The sequence below is a fragment of the Carettochelys insculpta genome, chromosome 23, assembly GCF_033958435.1.
Source record: "Carettochelys insculpta isolate YL-2023 chromosome 23, ASM3395843v1, whole genome shotgun sequence".
Taxonomy (NCBI): Eukaryota; Metazoa; Chordata; order Testudines; family Carettochelyidae; genus Carettochelys; species Carettochelys insculpta.
In genome coordinates this window covers 11,235,423-11,256,538 of record NC_134159.1, presented here as the reverse complement: position 1 = coordinate 11,256,538, position 21,116 = coordinate 11,235,423, and the positions used below count along the sequence as shown (strand labels likewise).

The 21,116-nt window shown below is 47.6% G+C and overlaps 1 protein-coding gene across 2 annotated transcripts in view; it reads right to left on the bottom strand.

The window, feature by feature from the left end:
* PLEKHM2 (pleckstrin homology and RUN domain containing M2) overlaps nucleotides 1-15,917 on the bottom strand; it is a 59,472-nt gene extending 43,555 nt beyond the window's left edge. For both annotated transcript variants that reach the window (XM_074975852.1, XM_074975853.1), the window contains exon 1: nucleotides 15,611-15,917. In XM_074975852.1, coding sequence (XP_074831953.1) covers nucleotides 15,611-15,670 — 60 coding nt within the window. In that variant the 5' untranslated portion in view covers nucleotides 15,671-15,917. The remainder of the gene's footprint in view (nucleotides 1-15,610) is intronic.
* Between the last annotated feature and the right edge of the window lie 5,199 nt (nucleotides 15,918-21,116).

The window sequence follows — 21,116 nt, the reverse complement described above, 5'->3', positions numbered from 1 at the left end:
GAAGCAACAGAACCAAATGGGACTTTGAAAATTTGTTCCACACCTGGAACTGAGCTTCACGACTCAAGTGCAGTCTCCGGCTCTGACTGGTTATCGATTCTGCTGCTCAGCTTGGTTTGACGTTCCCGAGTATTGCTTCCAGGCCTAGCGATGGGGGGAGGGGGAAGGGGACAAATGTCCCCGGGCCTGGTGTTTCAAAGGGGCCCAGAGCTTTTTTGTATTACTGCATGTGCCTTGGGGTGGTGGCGGATGACACCAGCGCCATGGTCTGGGCAGCACTGAGGGCTGAATGCCCTAGGCTCTGCCCCTTACTCCACTGGAGTGCAGAGCCAGGCCCCTCTCCCACCTTGCCTCAGGGGGATATATCCCCTGACAGGAGAAACACTCAGGGCCACTTAATACGCATCTCTGGGATGATTTTTACCCGACTCTTACCCCTAACCATTGTAACAGAGAGGAAGCCGTGCTAGTCTGTACACTATCAAAACAAAAAGCAGTCAAGTAGCACTTTAAAGACTAGCAAAATAGTTTATTAGGTGAGCTTTCGTGGGACAGACCCACTTCTTCAGACCATAACCAGACCAGAACAGACTCATTGTTTTTACAAGGCCATTGATCTGAATTGGGGAACTATAAAGCCCTTTTCCTGACTATGCGTTTGATTAGCAACAGAATTGCAACACAACCCCCTCCCTCCAAGCACATCAGTACAGTGACTGGAAGTGGAGGCTGATAATATATATTTAATTGCACTGGGCTTTTCAGTCTGAATTTCCAACCTCTCAGCCCCTGCCAGGGTGCCTCATAACATCTTCAATCAAGCAGCTTTCTTTGAGCAGGCCACGTACTCCAACCGTTATTTTTTTCTTATTTCCTTCTTCCACTTTTTCTGTTTTTAAGCCAGCTGAGAGTCCCTGAGGGAGACCGTACTGCTCCTGGAAGTACTGCAATTGCCAGGTCAGTCTGCAACTTCCCTGTTGCACAAATGCATTTAATATAAAAGTCTCAGATAAAGAGCATGTCAGATATTAAACATATCAGAGCAGTGAGATAGTAGAGAATGTTTAGGGCTCCGAGGCCAAGAAGAGAAACTTCAAATGTTAGCAAATTTATGACTGCGGAATTAGGTTGGTGGCTGGCATATGTGAGCCACTGGGCAGACGCACCATAGCTACCTGACTGCTTTTTTGTTTTGATAGTATATAGACTAGCACGGCTTTCTCTCTGTTACTATTCATAGCCACAAGTTTGCTGCTGGGGCTTGCTCCTTCACTCTGCCCTGTGACAGATGTACTGAGCCTGTGCTGGATGTTGCCTGCTAGACGGCAGTGGAAGTGAGACCTGGTGCTCTGAAGGCCTGTGGTTTATGACGAACACAGCACAAAACGCTCAGTTAAGTAATGTGACCAAAACTGACAATTAACAGCTGGCCTGGGGGCTAGGCAGTGAGAATGCAGGTGAAGAAGGTTTAGGAGTGACACTGGATCTCCATGAGGGTTAAAGCACAGGATACAGAGCTCCCACCTAGTGCCCCAGCTTTACAGCATTAGCCCAGCTATTGGCCAAGAACAGTAATTGTAGCTTGAAGGGAGGTTACAGAGGAATGAAGAACGTGAACCAGAACTATGAGGGTCAGCATAGCCTGCCTTAGAACATAAGAACGGCCATACCAGGTCAGAGCAAAGGTCCACCTAGCCCAGTATCCTGTCTTCTGACAGTGGACAATGCCTGGTGCCCCAGAATGAATGAATACAGCTGGAAATTGTCAGGTGATCCCTTCTAGTTTCTGGCAAACAGAAGGCATGGGGCATGCATTGCTAATAGCCATTAACAGACCTATACTAGGAACTTTGGAACCCTGTCATTGTTTGGGCCTTTACAATACCCTCTGACAATGATTTTCACAAATTGAGTTGTGTGGTTAAATACTTCTTGTTCGTTTTAAATCTGCTGCCTATTAATTTTGTTGGGTAACCCCTCATTCTTGTGTTACGTGAAGAAGTAAATAATATTTCCTTATTTACTTTCTCCACACCAGTCAAGATTTTATAAACCTGTATCTTAACCCTCTTTAGCCACTTTTCCAAGATGAAAAGTCCTAGATTTATTAATCTCTTTTCAAAAAGAAGAGGTGATCCCACAAGACTGAAAACATGGCTACCTTATTAGCTTCCAAAGAAATGCAGCTGGAAAGAATGCAAGAACTGGAGGGGCATCAGGTTACTGTCTATTCCAGGCAAAGTGTTCAATAGGATTGTCTCGGAGAGAATGACGACAGAAAGCAATAGACAGCTCAGGGAAGAACAGGCCGGCTTCTGAAGTGAGAGATCTTGTACTACCCAAACAGCAACTCTCAGAGTGATCACAGAACAGTCCCTTGAGTGGAACTCCTCCAACTCCCCCCATACACAACCTTCATAAACTTCGAAAAAGCCTTCGACAGCATTGATAAAGACACTTTGTGAAAACTGCTGCCACACTGTGGCATCCCATCCAAAATTATTAACCTGACCCATTCAACATACAAACCCTCAACATGCCAAGTTGTTCATAAAATGGTGTCTTGACAGAATCCTTTAGCATACTGTGAGGAGTGCAACAAGGATGCCTATTGTCACCTTTCCTGTTCTTGATCACAATGGCCATCTATTGTCCTGCTCATACTCCAGTCCAACAGGGCATTCAGAGGACACTTTTCAAACAGATAGAGGACACAGATTTTGCTGACGTTGTTGCCCTCCTTTCACACCAAGATGAAAGCATGGAAGAAAAGGTTGCAATGCTAGACAAAACCACCTAAATGACCAGACTGAACATTAACAAGGGCAAGTCTAAGACAATGAGGATCAACCAGTCCAACACCACCACCATCACAGTGGGAGGGGATGACCTGGAAGATGTGGAGCAGTTTGGAACAGAGCAGGATAAGAACCACTTGACGTACAAATCAAGAGAAGAAAGTGGAGACGGCTAGGCCACACTCTCAAGAAAATCATCATCCAGCATAGTCTGTCCAACTCTCACATGGAAAACACAAAAGAGGTAGACCTCAGACAACATGGAGAAGATCTACTGAGATTGAAGGACCGCTGGGGTACTCCTGGAGTCAGCTAGAAGTTTTGTCTTGAGACAGAGCAAAGAGGTGGAGACTTGTAGATGACCTATGCTCCACTAGGAGTACAAGGGTTTAAGTCAGTCAAGTCTCAAACAGAAGCTATTCCATACCCCTAATCATTTTTGTTGCCCTTCTCTATACCTTTTCCAATTCCACTGTAACTTCTTTGAGATGGGTCAACCATATCTGCACACAGTATTCAAGACATGGATGTACCTTGAATTTACATAGAGGTATTATGGTATATTTGGTCTTATCTATCTCCTTCCTAATGAATCCCAACCTTCTGTTGTCATTTTTTTTTTGCTGCCAGTATATACTGAATAGACATTTTCAGAGAACTGGAGGATTCAGAGAATCCTGCCTATGAGAAAGGGAAGGTACTTCAAGCTTTGCACACTTTTTCATATCATGCTCATCTTTAAGACTCTTGCTGGAAAAACGCTTCTGGGGTCACCTGATCTGACCCTACATTTCTTAAAACAAGCATCTGATAAAGCAGTGATGCCCACATTTAAATCCTCATGCCAGAAGCACAGAGCTAACCAATTTTCATCAATCTGATCAGCACTGAAGGAATCTTTTATAGAATCCCACGAGCCAGTGACATTTTTTGCAACTAAGCCCTGCATCTTCTTGCATTGCTTACACTTGTCACATTTTCATTTTTTCACTCAGGGAACAAATTTCTTCAAAATATTCCTTGATGGGGTCTTTTACACCCAGAAGCTATGACAGTTTTGTCTGTGGCAAAAGTCTGGGGAATATAGGAAGCTGTGTGTGTGTTGAATAATATCTTTCATTTTTCTTTCTAGTCACTCCGCTATTCCTTTCTATACTGCCTCTGTCCTTTCCTGCATGATGTCTCTCTGCCTATACAACAATGTCCTAACTAACTCCTCTGTTGTGCTTGGCCAAGGTCCACCACCACATGCACTCAGAACAAAAACAGTCCTATCCATAATGTTATAATCTGGTGAGAAACAGAAATTGAAAGCCCAGAACTTTCAAGAAGCAAGTGCTGGTAGTTAGACTGAACAGACTACGAGGGCCAAAAACTCATTTTATGAGATTAAGTGTATGTGCAACATATTTGTGATGAGATTTAACTGTAACTGTTATTTGTAAATGGGAAATTTAGTATGTTATTATTATAAAAAATTAAGTCAATTTAAATTAAAAAAATCTGATTTTTTTTTCACTTTTTTAAATCAATTTTTAGCCACCACTGACAGTTACCACTCTCACTTTCAAGTCATTCTCATCAACCTTTGCACTGGAGCATAGAGAACGAGTGTCCATTTTCAGAATGCCATTTCTGCTTTCTCTGCTGACCGACATTCACATGAGCTTCCAAACTTCCCATAGCTGATACAGCAACTGGACTTCATTTTACATGGCTGTATAGTTCCCCACTTATCACTGTGAAAGATCAGCTTGATTACAACCTCCCCTCTGCCTTAGGCAGGACAGTAGCTATTTAAAAACAGAAAGCTTGAAATGACCAACAGACTTGCAGGAAATAAACAGCAATACTATTTGATGAGTCTCAGAGAGGTAACCTTGTTAGTCTGTATCTTCACAAAGCAAAAAAGCCATCCTATAGCACTTTAAAGACTAATAATATATTAGGTGATGAGCTTTTGTGGAATAGGCCCACTTCCTTAGATCTGGAAAATTTTGATAAATGATAACTGAGACGAAGAGAATTTAACAGAAAGATAGAAAAAAAAATTAAATAAAAACTGACGAATCAGTGAGATAGGACAGAAGTTGAGGGTGGGGGAAGAAAAATAGGTTGTGTGTGTCTATTAAGTTAAGTGGGCTGCCTGTGGTCGCTGAGCATATCAAAGGTGGGTGTTTTTAGAAATCTGTGTTGAATTATTTCATCAGTAGGGATGTGAATATCCAGTAAAACAGCTACCTGATTTGTGACGGATTCCACCATAGAGGTCATCTTAAGGCTATCATCCAGCGTGCTGATCATACCACTGAGCCCGTCTACCCACTCTCTGGAGCAACCCATCATCCCATAGGGACAGAAGCTCTGGTTTTCCCCAGCAAAGGCACCGAGCTGGGGCAACAGCCCCACTGGCAGGGTAACACAGACACCGAAACAGTTCAGGTCTGGGACCTGATAGCACTCAGGAACACAACCTTCAAAAGGAACCAAAACCCCCCCAAAATTGGTCTTGCACTGTATAAAAGGTTTACACAGAGAAAGCTCAAAAGGCGCACTCTCTTTATCAAGGAAAAAGAGAGATCCGCAGTTGTGCCCCTCCCCACTAACTAGGGAACAATTATTTATATTGGGTTTGATATGAAACAAAGCATTTTTATTCAATACATAAAGTAGGATTTAAGTGACTGAGTGAAAACAGGAAGACCAAAGTACCTTACTAAGCCAAAATAAACAAAACATGCCAATCAAGCCTAATACACCAAGAAAGATTGTTACAAATATATTTCTCACCCCTCTGCTTGTTCCACATAAATTCCAAGTCAGAGCTGATTGTTTCTCTGACCTGGGTCTAACAGCTTCCTGAGTAGTCTCTTGAAGCAGTTTTCAAAAGCCATCCGAAGAGGACACTGATCGCTTCACATTCCTTAAATACAATTTCCCCAGGGTGGGAACCCTTTGTTTTACTCTTCCTTCCCCTGGAAAAATACCAGATGCAAGATGGATTCCAGCACCAGGTGGCACGATCACGTATCTTTGTAGGCTCAACCACAGTTGGGGCTTACAGGAAAAATAAAGCCATTTACAAATCACTGTCTTGAGCAGCAGGCCATTAAGATCTTGACATACCACTATATGCGCTCACTACACATTGGAGATTAATAAGCATGCGTACACTTCATATTTCTAACTTCACAGACAAGAAGGATACATGCACACAAATAGAATATACACATTCACGGAATCACAGGCTCTTGAATGACAGCTTACTTGACTTGTTTTCCATAAAGCATAGTTGAGTTCTCCATATTCTTATTCAAAAACATATGTTCACAAAAAATATGGAGGTGAAGCGTTACATGACTATTGGTGGGCCAGTGTAGGGCAGCTGGTGCTGGGGTCTCACAGGGTTCGTAAGGCAGAGGTCCTGCCTGTCAGGCATGCTGGGGGCTGTTCCAGGCCAGCCGTGGGAGGGGTTAGGACCACTTCAGCATCGCCGTAGCCCCACGTGCATGCCTGAGACCCGTCTATCCACCAAAGGGCCAGGGCACCCTCTGCCAACTTGACACATCCTGACCACTTGCGCACCATGCAGCAGGATCCCCTGGTTCCCTGCTGGCCAAATAAGATCATGACCAGGGTCCCACCCTGCCCCGCACATATGGGACCCCCCACAACCCAACACGGATGGGCCCACTTCCACCTCTCCAGATGTGGGCATGATCCCACCTGCTGCCCCGGCCTGGCCAGGATCCAGCCAGCAGCCTGACATAGCTGGGGCTGCTTTGGCCTGGCATAGCAGGCCAGCCATCAGGGTTTGGACAAGGCCTGCTTAACTGGTAAGCGTTCCAGTCAACTGAATGCTTACCAGGTAACTGACTAATCTTTTGCATCCCTAATTATTAGCAGATGGTCTTCCCGAATGAACTTTCAAACCAATATTGGGAGCCTGCCAACGTCCTTGGAGACTGACTGAAAGCACAATTCTTAAATTGTGGGGAGCACATCCTGCCCCCTCATGGGGTTGGTGAGAAGTTGTCTATAAAGTACCTGAAATTACCTGGAATATCTATGGCTAATTTGTAAGCACATTTGCCATTGTTTTTTTAAAAACAAACAAACAGTTTTTGTCTTCAGAAAGCTGCAGAACCCTTAGGTTACTCTTCTACTGAGAGATTCTCCTGGAATATTTTTTCCTTCCCCAACATCTGTTGTAAATTATGGGAACAATACGTCACTCATTTTTTTCCCCCATATTCATCATGGCTAACTGGAGAGACAAAAATTACAACATTAATAACTGCACACATCAGACATGATCATTAATGGAGGACTCAGCAGCCCTGCTCCTTAGCCATGTTCCAGATGTTCCACGCCACTCCACTGGCATGAAGCGGCCAGGTATCTTGCCATGAGTGGATCACCCTGGGAGGCTCCTCTGGTGACATACAGCCAACTTAGCAGCCAGCACAGGCAATATACTGGTGAAGAGGGGATGTGGGTCCTATTTACATTCCCTTCAGCCTAGTAACTACAGGTTGCACCTCCCTTACCTGGCATGCTTGGGATTTGACAGGTCCCGAACAAAAGAATTTGTTGCATGAGGGAAGGTCCAGGGTGTCTGCCCCCAGACAGACCCGCACTCCAGCCGCCCTTGGCTGGGACTCTGGCCCTATCCCAGGCACTCAGAGGCCGCCAAAAGTTTCCATCCCCTGCTCCCTAGCTGCCATGGGGCCGCCAGGGGCATCCAGGCTGCCCTGCACTATCACGGGGAAGCCAAATGGCTCCAGCTCCCTTTCCCTGCCTCATGGGGCAGGTGGGGGCTCTGGTTCCAGCCCCTGCACTGCCACAGGTTGGGGGATCTGGCTCCTGACTGCTGTGGGTTGGGGAGGGGGCTCTGGCTCCCGGGCTCTCACGGGACAAGCAGGGGCTTCAACTCCCAGCCTCCGCACTGCTGCATGGTGTGTGTGTGTGGGGCGGGGCAGTTCCACCTCCTAGCCAGCCCCTGCTTGGTATTCTCATATCCTGGAACATCTCTGGTCCAGACAAGCAAATACCAGATTTTAGAGGTGCAACCTGCAGCACAATTTACGAAGCCATCCAGCTACTCTATCTAACATTAGGGGACTGGCCCACAACAGCGCTCGTACAGGATCAGGGAGACACAAAAATGGCTGAAGAGCACTCCTCCCCTGCCCGTACTAAGAGGTGCTGTGCACAGCTTGGCTGCAGACCTGGGCTATACTGAGCAATAAGTAGGCAGGAAACCGATACTAATAAAACCTTGTACTACCTTCATCTGTACAAGTGATTCTTTCAAAGGCAGCAGAAGCACAGGATGTATTCTGAACATAAGAATGGCCCAACTGAGTCTGACCAAAGGTCCATCTAAGCCCAGTACCCTGTCTTCGGACAATGGCCAATACCAGGTGATGCAGAGGGAATGAACAGAACAGGTAATCACCAACCGATCCCTCCTGTCACCCATTCCCAGCTTCTGACTAGGGACAGCATCCCTGCCCATCTTGGCTAGTAGCCACTGAGGGATCTATCCCCCATGAACTTATCTGGCTCTTTCTTGAGACCTGTTCTCATCTGGGCCTTCTCAACATCCTCTGGCAAGGAGTTCCACAGGCTGAATGTGCATTGAGTGAGAAATATTTCCTTTTATTTGTTTTAAACCTGCTACCTATTAATTTCATTTGGTGACCCCTGGTTTTTTTGTGTAATGGAAGGACATAAATCACTTTCTGTATTCTCCTCCCTTCTGCGAAGAGCCTACTAAAGGTCTTTCTGAAAGTCAAGAGGTTTCAAGTGAAACTTTCTGGACATCCTACAGAGGCAAGCGTCACACTGTGACTCTTGATGGTAGTGGACTCTTGTTATTACTAGCACTCAAGGCCAAGAGCATGAGTGAAAGAGAGCTGAGGACCTCGTCTGAGACATTTGTTTTTCTATCCACAATATGCTACCTTAAGATTAAAAAAAAGAAGTCTCAATTCAAGAGGCTATAAAAAGTCCCTGCCCTTCTGAGTTGGCCTCTTGAAGGCAAGATCACATGAGGTTGCTGAGGCTGCTCTGCATTTGCAGGGCTAGTAAAAGCCACAGTAAAGTTGTACTGTGTTCCTGAAGCAAGTGCTCAGGATCCATAGACTTTAAGATTAGGAGGGACCATCCTGATTGTCTAGTCTGCCCACAGAACCTCATCCACCTGCTCCTCAGGCAGCATTTGTCAAGGAAAGGTGAGGAGCAATGTTCGTTCTAGGCAGACTGGAGACAGAACACGACCTTTCAAATGGATGTGGACATTGCCCATCTGTCCGGTCAGCTAAATCAAACATCTGCCATGTAACTGGGAGGAATCAGTCTGCGATAATGGGCCCTGTAGGAAGGAAACTGTAATAATAAGAACATAAGAACATAAGAATGGCCATACTGGGTCAGACCAAAGGTCCATCAAGCCCAGCATCCCATCTGCCGACGGTGGCCAATGCCAGGTGCCCCAGAGAAGGAGAACAGAAGACAAGTGATTTATCTCCTGCCATCCATCTCCTGCCCTTGTTATGAAGGCTAGGGCACCATACTTTATCCCTGGCTAATAGCCATTTATGGACCTGACCTGCAAAAATTTATCAAGCTCTTTTTTAAACCCCAATAGAGTCCTGGCCTTCACAGCCTCCTCGGGCAAGGAGTTCCACAGGTTGACTGTGCGCTGTGTGAAGAAAAATTTCCTTTTATTAGTTTTGAACCTACTACCCATCAATTTCATTTGGTGTCCCCTAGTTCTTGTATTATGGGAAAAGGTAAATAATTTTTCTATATTCACTTTCTCCACACCATTCATGATTTTATATACCTCTATCATATCGCCCCTCAATCGCCTCTTTTCCAAACTGAAAAGTCCCAGTCTCTCTAGCCTCTCCCCATATGGGACCCTTTCCAAGCCCCTAATCATCTTAGTCGCCCTTTTCTGAACCTTTTCTAATGCCAATATATCTTTTTTGAGGTGAGGAGACCACATCTGCACGCAGTACTCGAGATGTGGGCGTACCATAGTTTTATATAGGGGAAGTATGATATCTTTTGTCTTATTATCGATCCCTTTTTTAATAATTCCTAACATCCTATTTGCCTTACTAACTGCCGCTGCACACTGCGTGGATGTCTTCAGAGAACTATCCACTATAACTCCAAGATCCCTTTCCTGATCTGTCGTAGCTAAATTTGACCCCATCATGTAGTACGTGTAATTTGGGTTATTTTTTCCAACATGCATTACCTTACACTTACCCACATTAAATTTCATTTGCCATTTTGCTGCCCAATCACTCAGTTTGCTGAGATCTTTTTGTAGTTCTTCACAATCCCTTTTGCTTTTGACTGTCCTGAACAACTTGGTGTCATCTGCAAACTTTGCCACCTCACTGCTTACCTCATTTTCTAGATCATTTTCTGGCCCACTGCGCCAGCTCAGTCTCCTGCCCTTTGGGGGAGCTGCCGTTCTCAGGATATTACTGAAAGTACTTGGACCAAGGCTGGCAGCCTCTCAGTGAAGCAAGAAGCTGAAGCACCAGACTGCCAAGGGGGAAATCCAGTCTGAATAATCACCTTCACCACTTCTCTCTGGGTAAGAACAGGCAATCAGAGCAGCTGCAGGAGCCAGGCCAGGAGTCAGAGCAGAGACGTCTGGGAGCAGCAGCTACCATGTCCACAGAATGTGGGTGTGAGAAACATTTTAGCAGCTAGGGCATGGTTTCCCAAACTAGGGGGCGTGAAGAAATTCCGGGTAGGGGGGCGCAAGGTGACCCAGCCTCCAGCGCCCCCCATCATTCCCCCTACCCAAAGAAAGAATCTGCTTTTGCTTCCAGCTCTCAGCCCCTGACATTTCATGTGGGCAACCCAGCACAGCCGCTACAAAAAGCAGGCAGCCAGCAAAGACCCACATGGAGCTAGCTGTCTCCTGAAAAGGTGAGTGAGTGTGGGTTGGGGAGGGGAGGGGAGGGGAGGGAGAGGAGGAGAAGGATGGGGTTAGATGGGGACTGGGGGTGCCTGGCTTGCATGAGGGGGATGGAGTGAGTGGGGGACTGGGGGTGCCTGGCATTGGAGGAGGGGAGGGGCTTGGGCAGGGGGACTTGTGGGGCTCAGGCAGCCAGCTTGCGGGGGTCGTGGGTCTTGGGCGGCTGGCCCCGGCATTGCAGGGCTCTGTCAGCTTGGAATGGCATCTCTGACAGCACAGGTCTCAGGTGGGCAGGCAGCTGGTACAGGCAGCTGTGGTGGCTGGCACGGGGCTCAGGCAGCTGACCAGCTGGGGCTGCACCAGGCACCCAGAAGGGGCCAAGAAAACTATTTGTGCTTATGGTTGGGCAGCAGTGTATATGACAATACAGGTATTGATGTTGTCCCCATTCATTTCTGTACCGTACATGCCTAACTGGTGGTCTCCACCCAGTGCCCCAACCAACATGATTACCATGGCAGAGTGCTAATTGCTACAAGGAAGCCAAAGACTGATCTGTTTGGTTTTCTCTAGAAACACCCCACAGGTCCCAGGCTTGAGGCACCTATTGAGGAAACTTATGGTGTCGGTGGCTGTGCAGAGATCTTCAGATCTGGCACTGACAGCCTCATGCCTTGGCAAGGCCTACATTCACTTATAAAACAATCGCCCATAAATTCTCACAACTAGCGTAAGTTGCTTCTTGAGTGGCAGAAAGGAATGTGTTTGCCCCTGGAGATGTGCAGGATGTTAGGGAAAGAAACAGGAGCAGCAAAAGAGAAATAGTTAAATTCATTTCACTAAGGTGTCAATCTCCAGAAAAGCTAACCTATCTCCCTTTGATTGAACTGATATCTAATAGAGAAGACAGAGCTGACAAATTAAACACAGTAAAAATCAGCCCATCACTCACAGTTCCCTCAGATACTGGGGATTTGAAACTGTAGACAATTCACCTATTAATGATACTTTGGCACATGATCATTAATTACTTTGTAGAATCATAGGATTGGAAGAGACCTCAGGAGATCATCAAGTCCAACCCCCTGCTCAAAGCAGGACCAATCCCAACTAAATCACCTGGACTTTGTCAAGCTGGGTCTTAAAAATCTATAATGATGAAGATTCCACCACCTCTCTAGGTAACGCATTCCAGTGCTTCACCACCCTCCCACTGAAGTAGATTTTCCTAATATCCAACCTAGCCCTCTACCAATGCAACTTCAGACCATTGCTCCTCATTCTGTCAGTCATCTCTCACCACTGAAAACAGCCTCTCTCCATCCTCTTTGTAATTGCCCTTCAGAATCAAATGCTCCCTCACACTTCTGTAGACTAAATAAGCCTAAATCCTTCAGTCTCTTTTCATGAATCATAGTAACAGAGAAGTAGCCGTGTTAGTCTGTATCCTAACAAAATAAACAGGCAGTCATGTAGCACTTTAAAGACTAACAATTTATTAGGTGATGAGCTTTGATGGGGCAGACCCACTTCTTCAGATCTGGAATTAGTGCTGTACTGGAAATGGTGCTGAAGGTGAATGGACATGATGACTATATGACAGAGAGATACAGGAAAGTCAATCCACTGCAAAGAGGAGCTGCAATCGCCCTTACCAGCAGAGGCGCAAGTAAACATGGTGGCAATGGCTTGCCAGGAGCTAACCCTGGCAAACCTCCTCTGTTTTTTGCTCACCCCTGGGCTAGAGGACTCAGAGTAGGTTTGAAACCAGAGATCCAATACTCTCTTATACAGATATTAAAACCCATTCTACACAGTATGGCCATTCAGAATGAGTAACAGCTTTGCTCAGGAAAGACCAAGACTGGAAGAGCAAAGGCTGATGGAGGTCAGGGTTAAAGTGAATTTTTAAATCTCAGTCTGGGCCTTGTCGGGGTTTAGAAGGGTCCTCCTGTCTGATTTCCAGCAAGCAGGGAATTAGCTATGTGTTCATTTCTCACATTAATGTACATTTCAAAGTAAAACAGGAAGGCTGAAGTCAGACCCAAGAAGGAATTCAAGAAGTTCTGTAAAAATAGCTACCTGGTAACTAGAAGCAAGTGATACCTTGGAGGAAGAAGAACTCCATATGCAGCGGATAGAAGGCTGCATTGTAGCCCAGGTTGGTCTTCTGCTATTTGATTGTTATGGGCTTTGCTGTAAGCTGTACACACCAAGGCTGGGTCTACACTTATGGTTGGTCTGGATATTTTCCTCCACGATGAACACCAATTCAGCTCCATGGCTGGTGTTCAGGTGCACTTGTCTGCATTTAACAACATGCCATCTCAGCCTGCTTAGAGCAGGACTACACAGCTTAGTATTGAAAACAATGACTGGGGAAGTTCTGCTTATAACCCACTCTTGGAACCAGAGATGAAACTGCACACTTGGGAAGTCTGTGCACAAAAAAGACCAACTTAACCCAGTTCTAATGTAAACAACATTTAACTAACCTCCTTTTTTTATTAGTGGCCCAGGACTGGTATTAGCGGGAATTGTTGCAGGTCTGGACCAAGGTGCGTCACCAGAGGTGTGCATGAGTTCAGTGTTTATTATTATTAAGAGCATTTTTGCTTTTCTACAGAGATTTCCAGGTGGGGTTCTCACAAGAATTTCTAAGAACCAATGACTTAACTCTGAGACCGGGAAGTACTGTCTCCATTTATAGATATCTACACTGACAGAACAGACAGTTAAAAGGACTTACCTGAGGTCAAACAGCTATTGTTACAGGGCTGGGAATAGACTCTGGATTTGATTTCCAGTATACTTTCCCCTCAGAGACCATCCTGGGTTGCTGCAAGACTGAGTTGCATTCACAGAACTGCAAATGTGCCCAGGAGTGGAACAGCAAAGGGCGCTGCTTGAGTGAAATTGTACAGCATCCTCCTACTGTCCAATGGACCTTTTCACTATCCCACTCTTTTTTTTGTTAGCACTGAAAATTCACTCAATAATTCTCTTATGACAAGTTCACATTAAATCACAACACACTTTGGGCCTAATTCTGTTTTCAGCTGCAGTCATGTAATCAGGATCAGAACCGGTGACAGTGCCTTGTGAATCATGGAAAGAACTTCTCCAGTCAAAGACAAATTTAAAAAACCCAACAACTGAGTGGGATATGAGTTACACAGCACCCTCTATAAAACAGCTACAAGGTTAGCTGCAGGACCAACTCTCCCAATTAATCATTCTCCAACACACCTAGTACCAGTGTGGACCACACTGGGTTACAATCAGCTGCATAAGCCAACCCACCTTCCCCGTTCTCATCAGGGTTCCAGCACATGCTGAGTGTGCACTCTGGTGCCTGACCTACATTACGGATATATCCACGTTAAACACAGCCAAGCATTGCCACTGTCCTGACTTAGTTTAGGCCACTCACAGTCTCCACAGACAATCACATTGGTCTGTCCACACTCAACATGTCACATAATGTTATTTGTAACCAATGACTTCTGTGGAAAATGAGGGTGGTTCTGCTGGTGCCTGGGGCAGGCAGCACGACAGCGTGCAAGCAACGCACTTTGGGATTTCCTCCCACACGGAGCATAAAACAGGACTGGGTAAACAGGTTAGGGGGGATGAGCCACAAAGTAAAGGAACCACTTTAGAACTCAGATACAGCCTGAGAACTATCACCACTTTGCTTGCACATTAGGTAGAAATCACATTCCTCACATGGGATTTAGCTGGGGTTGGACTAGACGACCTCTGAGGTCTCTTCTTCTCTAATTGTCTCTAACTCTGCGGCTAGGAACTCCATGTGAGCCACGCTGAGTGGGGACACAGTTATTATGTGGTGTCAACCATGTCCAGGCCTGCTGACAGGGTGAGCAAAGGGGACAAATGCCCAGGGGCCTAGTGATTCAAAGGGTCCGGGTTCCTGGTCATGCCGCTACTACTGTACCAGTGGTGGTGGCTGGAACCAGGGGCCGTTTAAACTGCTGCTGGAGCGCCATGTGCCTGAGCAAGGGGCAGTGTGCTCTGGACGGCGCAGAGGCCTGGCTGCCATGCTCCTTCTGCCTGAGACCCTGCCCCTTCTGGAAATGCAGGGCCATGCCCCCTCACCTTGCCCGTGGTCTGGGGAGTCTATCTGACCCCCTCCACCTCTATAAGTAGGGTACACACCAGCCAAACAGCTGTAGGTCAAATGGACCCAAACTGTCCCCACCCCAGAGAGCTTCAGAGCTGCAACAACCTTGGGCCAGGACACAACCCCGCCAGGGATGTCTGCCCACCCCTCCCGGGCGAGGAGCCACAATTAAGTGTGTGTGTGTGGGGGGGTGTATGTTCAGACTGCGGTACAACCACTGCTGACCCCAGCGGGGTTCCCGGCCAGCTTCAAGACCCCGAGGGTCGCCTCGCCCTACCCCAGGGCGGTCAGGCCCCTGCACGCCTTGGCGGACCCAGCCCGGGAGGAGTGGGCATTACGCGGCGATGCAGCGTGTCACGGCCGGCCGTGACGTCAGCGATGGTGATCAATGGTGACCTCTCGTGACACGCTGCCACCCGGGCTGGTTTGGAGGGCAGCGCAGAGACACCCGGGCGCTGAGCCTCAAACGCATTTCGGCCTCCAAGGCCCCAGCGAAGCCCTGGAGCTGAAACGGACCCGGGCCGGGTCCGGGTCTGACTGTGCCGCAGCCGGGCGAGGCTGGGTGGAGGGCGGCGAGAGGGGGCTGACCCGGGCACTCAGCGGGAGCCCCGCCGGGCTGGCTGGCGCTGCGGGGAGGCACAGCTTAGCCTGGCTCGACAGGCCGGGATCCCTCAGCCGGGCTGGGCCGGGGACCCCGACCCCGACCGCTCTCACCTTCTTGACAGACAGGGAGATGTTCTCCAGGATCCGGTCCTTCACCTCGCCGGGCTCCATGGCGCTGCCCCCGCCGGCCGCTCGCTTCCTCCCCCGCCGGCCCGGCGGCCTCAGCCGATCGCCGCCGCCGCCTCCCGGCCAGCCGCCCGCGGGCTCCGTCCTGCCGGCTGCCGAGGCCCGCCCGGGGCGCTGGGGGCCCGTCGCGCCGGCTGCTCCCCGCCGTGCCGCCCGGCCCTCAGCTGAGCCCCGGCGCGCTCATCACAGGCCCCGGCCGCTCGGCCCGCTCCGCCGTGTGCGGGGAGGCAGCGCCGCGGCGCACTCGTGACGGGGCCGGGCCGGGCCCCGGCTGCAGGGCGGCGAGAGGCGGCCGCAGGGGCGGGGGCAGGCGGCGGCGTCTCCCCTCCAGAACCAGCCCCTTGCACGGCGGCGAGCGCCGCGGCCCTGGCCTCGGGCCCCTCCCACCCATGGGCCGGGCCGGGCCGGGCCGGACCGCGCCGCCTGGGCTTCGCTCCTCGTGCGCCGGGCCCGCCCGCCCGCGCCTGAGCGGCCCGTGAGCCGCCGGCCCCCGGGGGCTCCGGCCCTTTCCCCCGCGCGATCTCCGCGGCCCCTCCGCGCCCCGGGCCGTGTCTGTGCAAAAGCCAGGGCCCGCCCAGGCGCGGCAAGGCCGGCCGTGGCCAGGGCCCGCGCCCCGGGGAAGCCCACGCGGCTCAGTGGCTTTGGGGCCAGCCCCAGGTGGCACAGCGCGGGCGCGGGGCTTTGGCTGTCCGCTCTGGGCCGCCGACTGGCAGCTCCCCCTGAAACGTGCTTACAGCCCCCGCCCCGTAGCTGGGGGATCCCTGGGGTGGGTCCAGTCCTGCAATGATCCTTGCGGCGCTTGGAAATCTCTCCCACTTCTCAGCTCCCTTCCAGCGGGGGGGGGCACCAGACCTGCCCCCGTCGTTCCAGCCGCGGCCCCGCCAGGGCCAAACGTAAAAGTAAAATAACTTGGGGTTCTGGAGATCTGCTTATCTCGTAGAGCTGGAAGGGACCTTGAGCGGTCATTGAGTGCGGTTCTCTGCACTCGCAGCAGGACCTATCGCCATCCCTGGCAGTTCTGATTTGTTTATTTATTTATTTGCCCCAGATGGCTAACTGGCCCCCTCAAGGATTGAGCTCACAACACTAGATTTAGCAAGCCAGTGCTCAAACCATTTACACTTAGCTCTATGAAAATGCAGGTTGTTTGTTTGCACCCAGTGTATTATTCAGCAGTGGTGATCTGTGCTCTTCATTATTTACTGTTCCCCCCCAGTTGTCATCTACACATTTTATTAGTGATAATTTTGAATGGTCTTCCAGGTCATTGAATGTTAAATTGTGTAGAGCCGGGTTCTCAAACTTCATTGTCCCAAGATCCTCTTCTGAAAACAAAACATAGTACATGACCCCATAAGTAGGGACCAAAGTTTGAACTCTTGGCTGGGGGTGGGTGGAGGGTGGGAGGAGGAGGGGGAATGACCACACTGAAGCCCAAGGCTTCAGACCCTGGAAGTTGGCCTGTAACATTAGCCCCACAGTTATTCAGATTCAGAGCCAGGTGGTGGGGCTAGGGCTTTAGACCCAGGTTCCAGCAACTCTAAGCCACCTTTGGTGACCTCTTTAAAATGAGGTTCCACTGAGAAACTCACCATACAATAATGATTCCCCATTTACAGTTATATTTTGAGACCTTTCAGTTACTTTTCAATCCATTTAATGTTCATTTTAAAACCATTAAGTTTCTTTAAAGAAAAATGTTATGTGGCACCCAAATACCTTACTCAACACACAATTTCATCAACAAACATCAAGTTAATTTGATAGGCTCTATTTTGCCATAAACCTGTGTTGATGGGGCATTAATTAATTATCCTTCTTTTATTCTTTAAGTACTAAGCCACTGCATTATCTTGAGAAGGAGCTATTTCAGAATGATAGGCCCATGTGTGTTATTCCATTTTCCATTTTAAAATGTGTACATCATTTGGTTTCCTTCAGTCTTCTGCAACTTTCTCTGGTTTTCAAGACTTACTTAAAATAAACAGTAAGTGGCTTTGTGATTGCCTGAGACGGTGCTTTTAAAACTCTTGGATGCAAGTTATTTGGACTTGCTGATTTAAAAATTTGTAAATAACTTTAGTGGATTCTGTTTAGCAACATCCTGATATACTAGTGGAATGGAAAGAGTGTTATCTTTATGTGATAAGGCTACATGATCTCTTTTCCCCAAAATACAGAAAATTTATATCTACTAGAGATCTCTGCCTTTTCTGCATTGTTAGTAATAAATGTATCATTGCCATCTGGTAATGGACCAAAACCATTGCCAGGTTTCCTTTTCCTAATATATTTTAAAACTACTTATTTTTGTCCTTAGTTCTGCCAACCATAGATTTCTCCATATGTTCCTTTTGCTTCCTTTATCAATTTTCTACAGTTTGTAACTTCTGAAATAGATTCCTTACTTCTAGCTTCCCCTTTCCTCCATTTGTTATATTTTGAATTTTTTATATGTTCTTTCACCTCTCTAAATCAAGTCAGTTTTTTTTAACCAGTAAGCCCTTCTCCATCAATTGTGGTTTTGGGGACATTAAATACTGTAAAATGTTATTAAAAACCATTTCCACTTATCATTCACATTTTTCTGATTACATTCTTCATCCCAGCTGATTTGGCTGATAGCTGTTTTCCACTTTATGAAAGTTTGGACTTTCTATTTTGTTTGTACATTATAAATGTGATCAAGTCATGATCACTTGTATCTTGTCTACCATTAATTTTTAGCTTTATGACTGGTTCCTGTTTATCAAGACTTCATCTGATTTAGAATTCTCCCTTGTTGATTTCAAACACTTTTTGAGATGGGAAATTATAATCTAGAATTTTTTAAAAATTCCCTGGAAGTTTTAGTAGTCGGAGTTTGAGACTTCCAGCGTATTATAATCTGGCAGCTCAATCTGTCATTTAAAAACAAATCTTGACATTAGAAAAAGTTCAGAAGAGGTCAGTAAAAATGATTCGGGGTATGGAATGGCTACCACATGAGACTGGGACTTTTCAGCTTGGAAGAGAGATGACTAAGGTGGAATGCGCTAGAAGTGTATAAAATCATGACTTGTGCAGAAAACATGAATAAAGAAGAATTATTTACTCCTTCCTATAACATAAGAACTGGGGATCACCAAATTAAAGTAATAGGTAGTAGGTTTAATACAAACAAAAGGAAGTACTTCCTCATACAATGCACAGTTCACCTGTAGAACCCTTTGCTGAAAGATGTTGTGAAGTCCAAGACTAGAACAGGCTAGATAAATTCATGAAAGATAGGTCCATCTATGGCTGTTAGTCGAGACGAGCAGGGATGGTGGCACTAACCTCCGTCAGAAGCTAGGAACAGGTGACAAGGGTTGGGATCATTGGATGACACACCCACAAAGATGACTACTGTTCTGCTCCTTCCCTTTGGGTGTGGAGTAACAGGACCTGGCATGCCCCAGCGGCAGTTATCAATTGCTAAAGCAGTTGTGAGGGTATTGTCATCCACTTGTTTGCTACCTATTGAGCAGGTCAGGTCTGCCTTTGTTCTGTGTTTGTCAGTGTTTAGCACCATGGGGTGCTGGCCCAGGACCATCTGCTTCATACTAGTACTGTTCAAATAAGTATGTTCTCCAACAAGAGATGAGTAACCTTAAGGCAAGAGCAGAGGATGAAGGAACTTGTCATATAACAGGGCAGCAACGCCCCCCACCCATAGCCAATGAAACAAACATTTACAGGTACCTTCTGCAACACGCAAAACATGTTAGCATGGCCTAGGCAACAGCCCCTCTTTAGGCTGGACTAACGCTACCATCCATGGAACACTGTGCACATTCATAGATGTCTCAATTCGAAGAAAGTTGTCAACAAATTAGAAGGAAAGAGAAGAGCAACCAAAGCAGCTCAGAAGGTGGAATAAGTTACGGAGAAACAACTGAAGAGTTACAGCTTTGGTAAAAAAAGGGTGGGACACAAGACCCCCAAGAACTGTTGTGATCAGCTGGTCTGACTTCCCAGGTAGCCAGGCTGCAGAGCTTCCCAAAACAATTCCCAGAGCAGATCTCTTAGAAGAATATCCAATCTTGATTTGACAATGGTTGGTGACAGAGAATCCCTCCGTGACTTGTCTGCAAAGCTGAGGGGTACAGATACCAGTAGCAGGGGAATGGTGTTGACAGTGGCACAAGGGGGTAGAATCAGGAACAATGGGAAAAATGTAAGAAAGAAATGTCAGCTGAATATCCACATGAATAGTGACTGCAAGTCTAGTGTCTAATTAATTGCACAGACCTCAGCTTTTAAAAATGTTGGCAATTTTAATTAGAAGCAGAGTTAAAACTAGTCACTGTTTCATCAGCCTCTGCCTTCCTCAGAGTTTAAACTCTCCAGCACTGCCACAGCTGCTGTAGTTCATGAATTTAATTAGTACTTAACAAGCTTTGTTCATGGGAGGCTCTCTACATGCATGCTCAGCCTGAAATGACTAGTGGGGAAATACAGGCAAATGTGTTAAAGAATTTGCCAAAGGCTACTGAGTAAGTCAAAGGCAGGATTAGAATGCAGGTTGCTGAGTTCCACACTCTGGTTTAGTAACTAGATCACGTAGAACAACAAGAAGTCTTGTGGCACCTTACAGACTAACATATTTTGGAGCACAAGCTTTCGTGGGCAAAGACCTGCTTCATCAAATCATGTAGCTGCCCTCAGCCATGCGATGTTAGAGCTACAAATGGGCAGAGCTGTTCCTGACACAGGACCCTTCAGGGTGGCTGTCCCAGCTATCCTATAGCTGCAATGGTCCCCCATGTTAGCCCACAGGGCTCAGGGATATGGGCCCTCCCTGCACTCACCCTGGCAGCGGGAGCTGGGAGAATTGGAACAACCTAGTAACTTGCTCTGCTGCCATCTCCCAGCCTGGTTGCTCCAGCGGCTGCTGCTGCAGAGAAGCAGAGCGACCAAGCTGGGAGGTGTCTGGGGCAGCAGGCTGCTCAGTCACTTTGCTTCCATGGCTCCTGCCAGCGCAGGGAGTGCAGGGAAGGGGGCCAAACCCTGCAGCCACCTTGTGCCGACCACCAATAGTCCCCACGTCATGTGGCTCAGCAAAAGGGGCTTTGGGAAAGGGGTGCAACGGGGGCAGTAGAGTAGAGCAAGTAGAGGGCTTAGAGAAGGGATGGGATGGGGAAAGGAAGCAGCAAGGCATAGCTCAGGGGATGTTGGGGGGGCATTGTCTGAGGGCCCTTAACGCACCTGCTAGGGATGGCCTTGGATGTGAATGTGGCTGACATTATAGAATACTCATAAAGACCATAAGGCAGGAAGTGAAACTGTGCAATTAAGCTCAGCAACTAAGTGCGGTTTGGTCACCTGCCTCCCTGGCTGCATTGCTCTAATTATTTAGCAGCAGATGTGCAAAATGCAAGACAGGCCCACTTGTGGCTGAAGTCTGGTC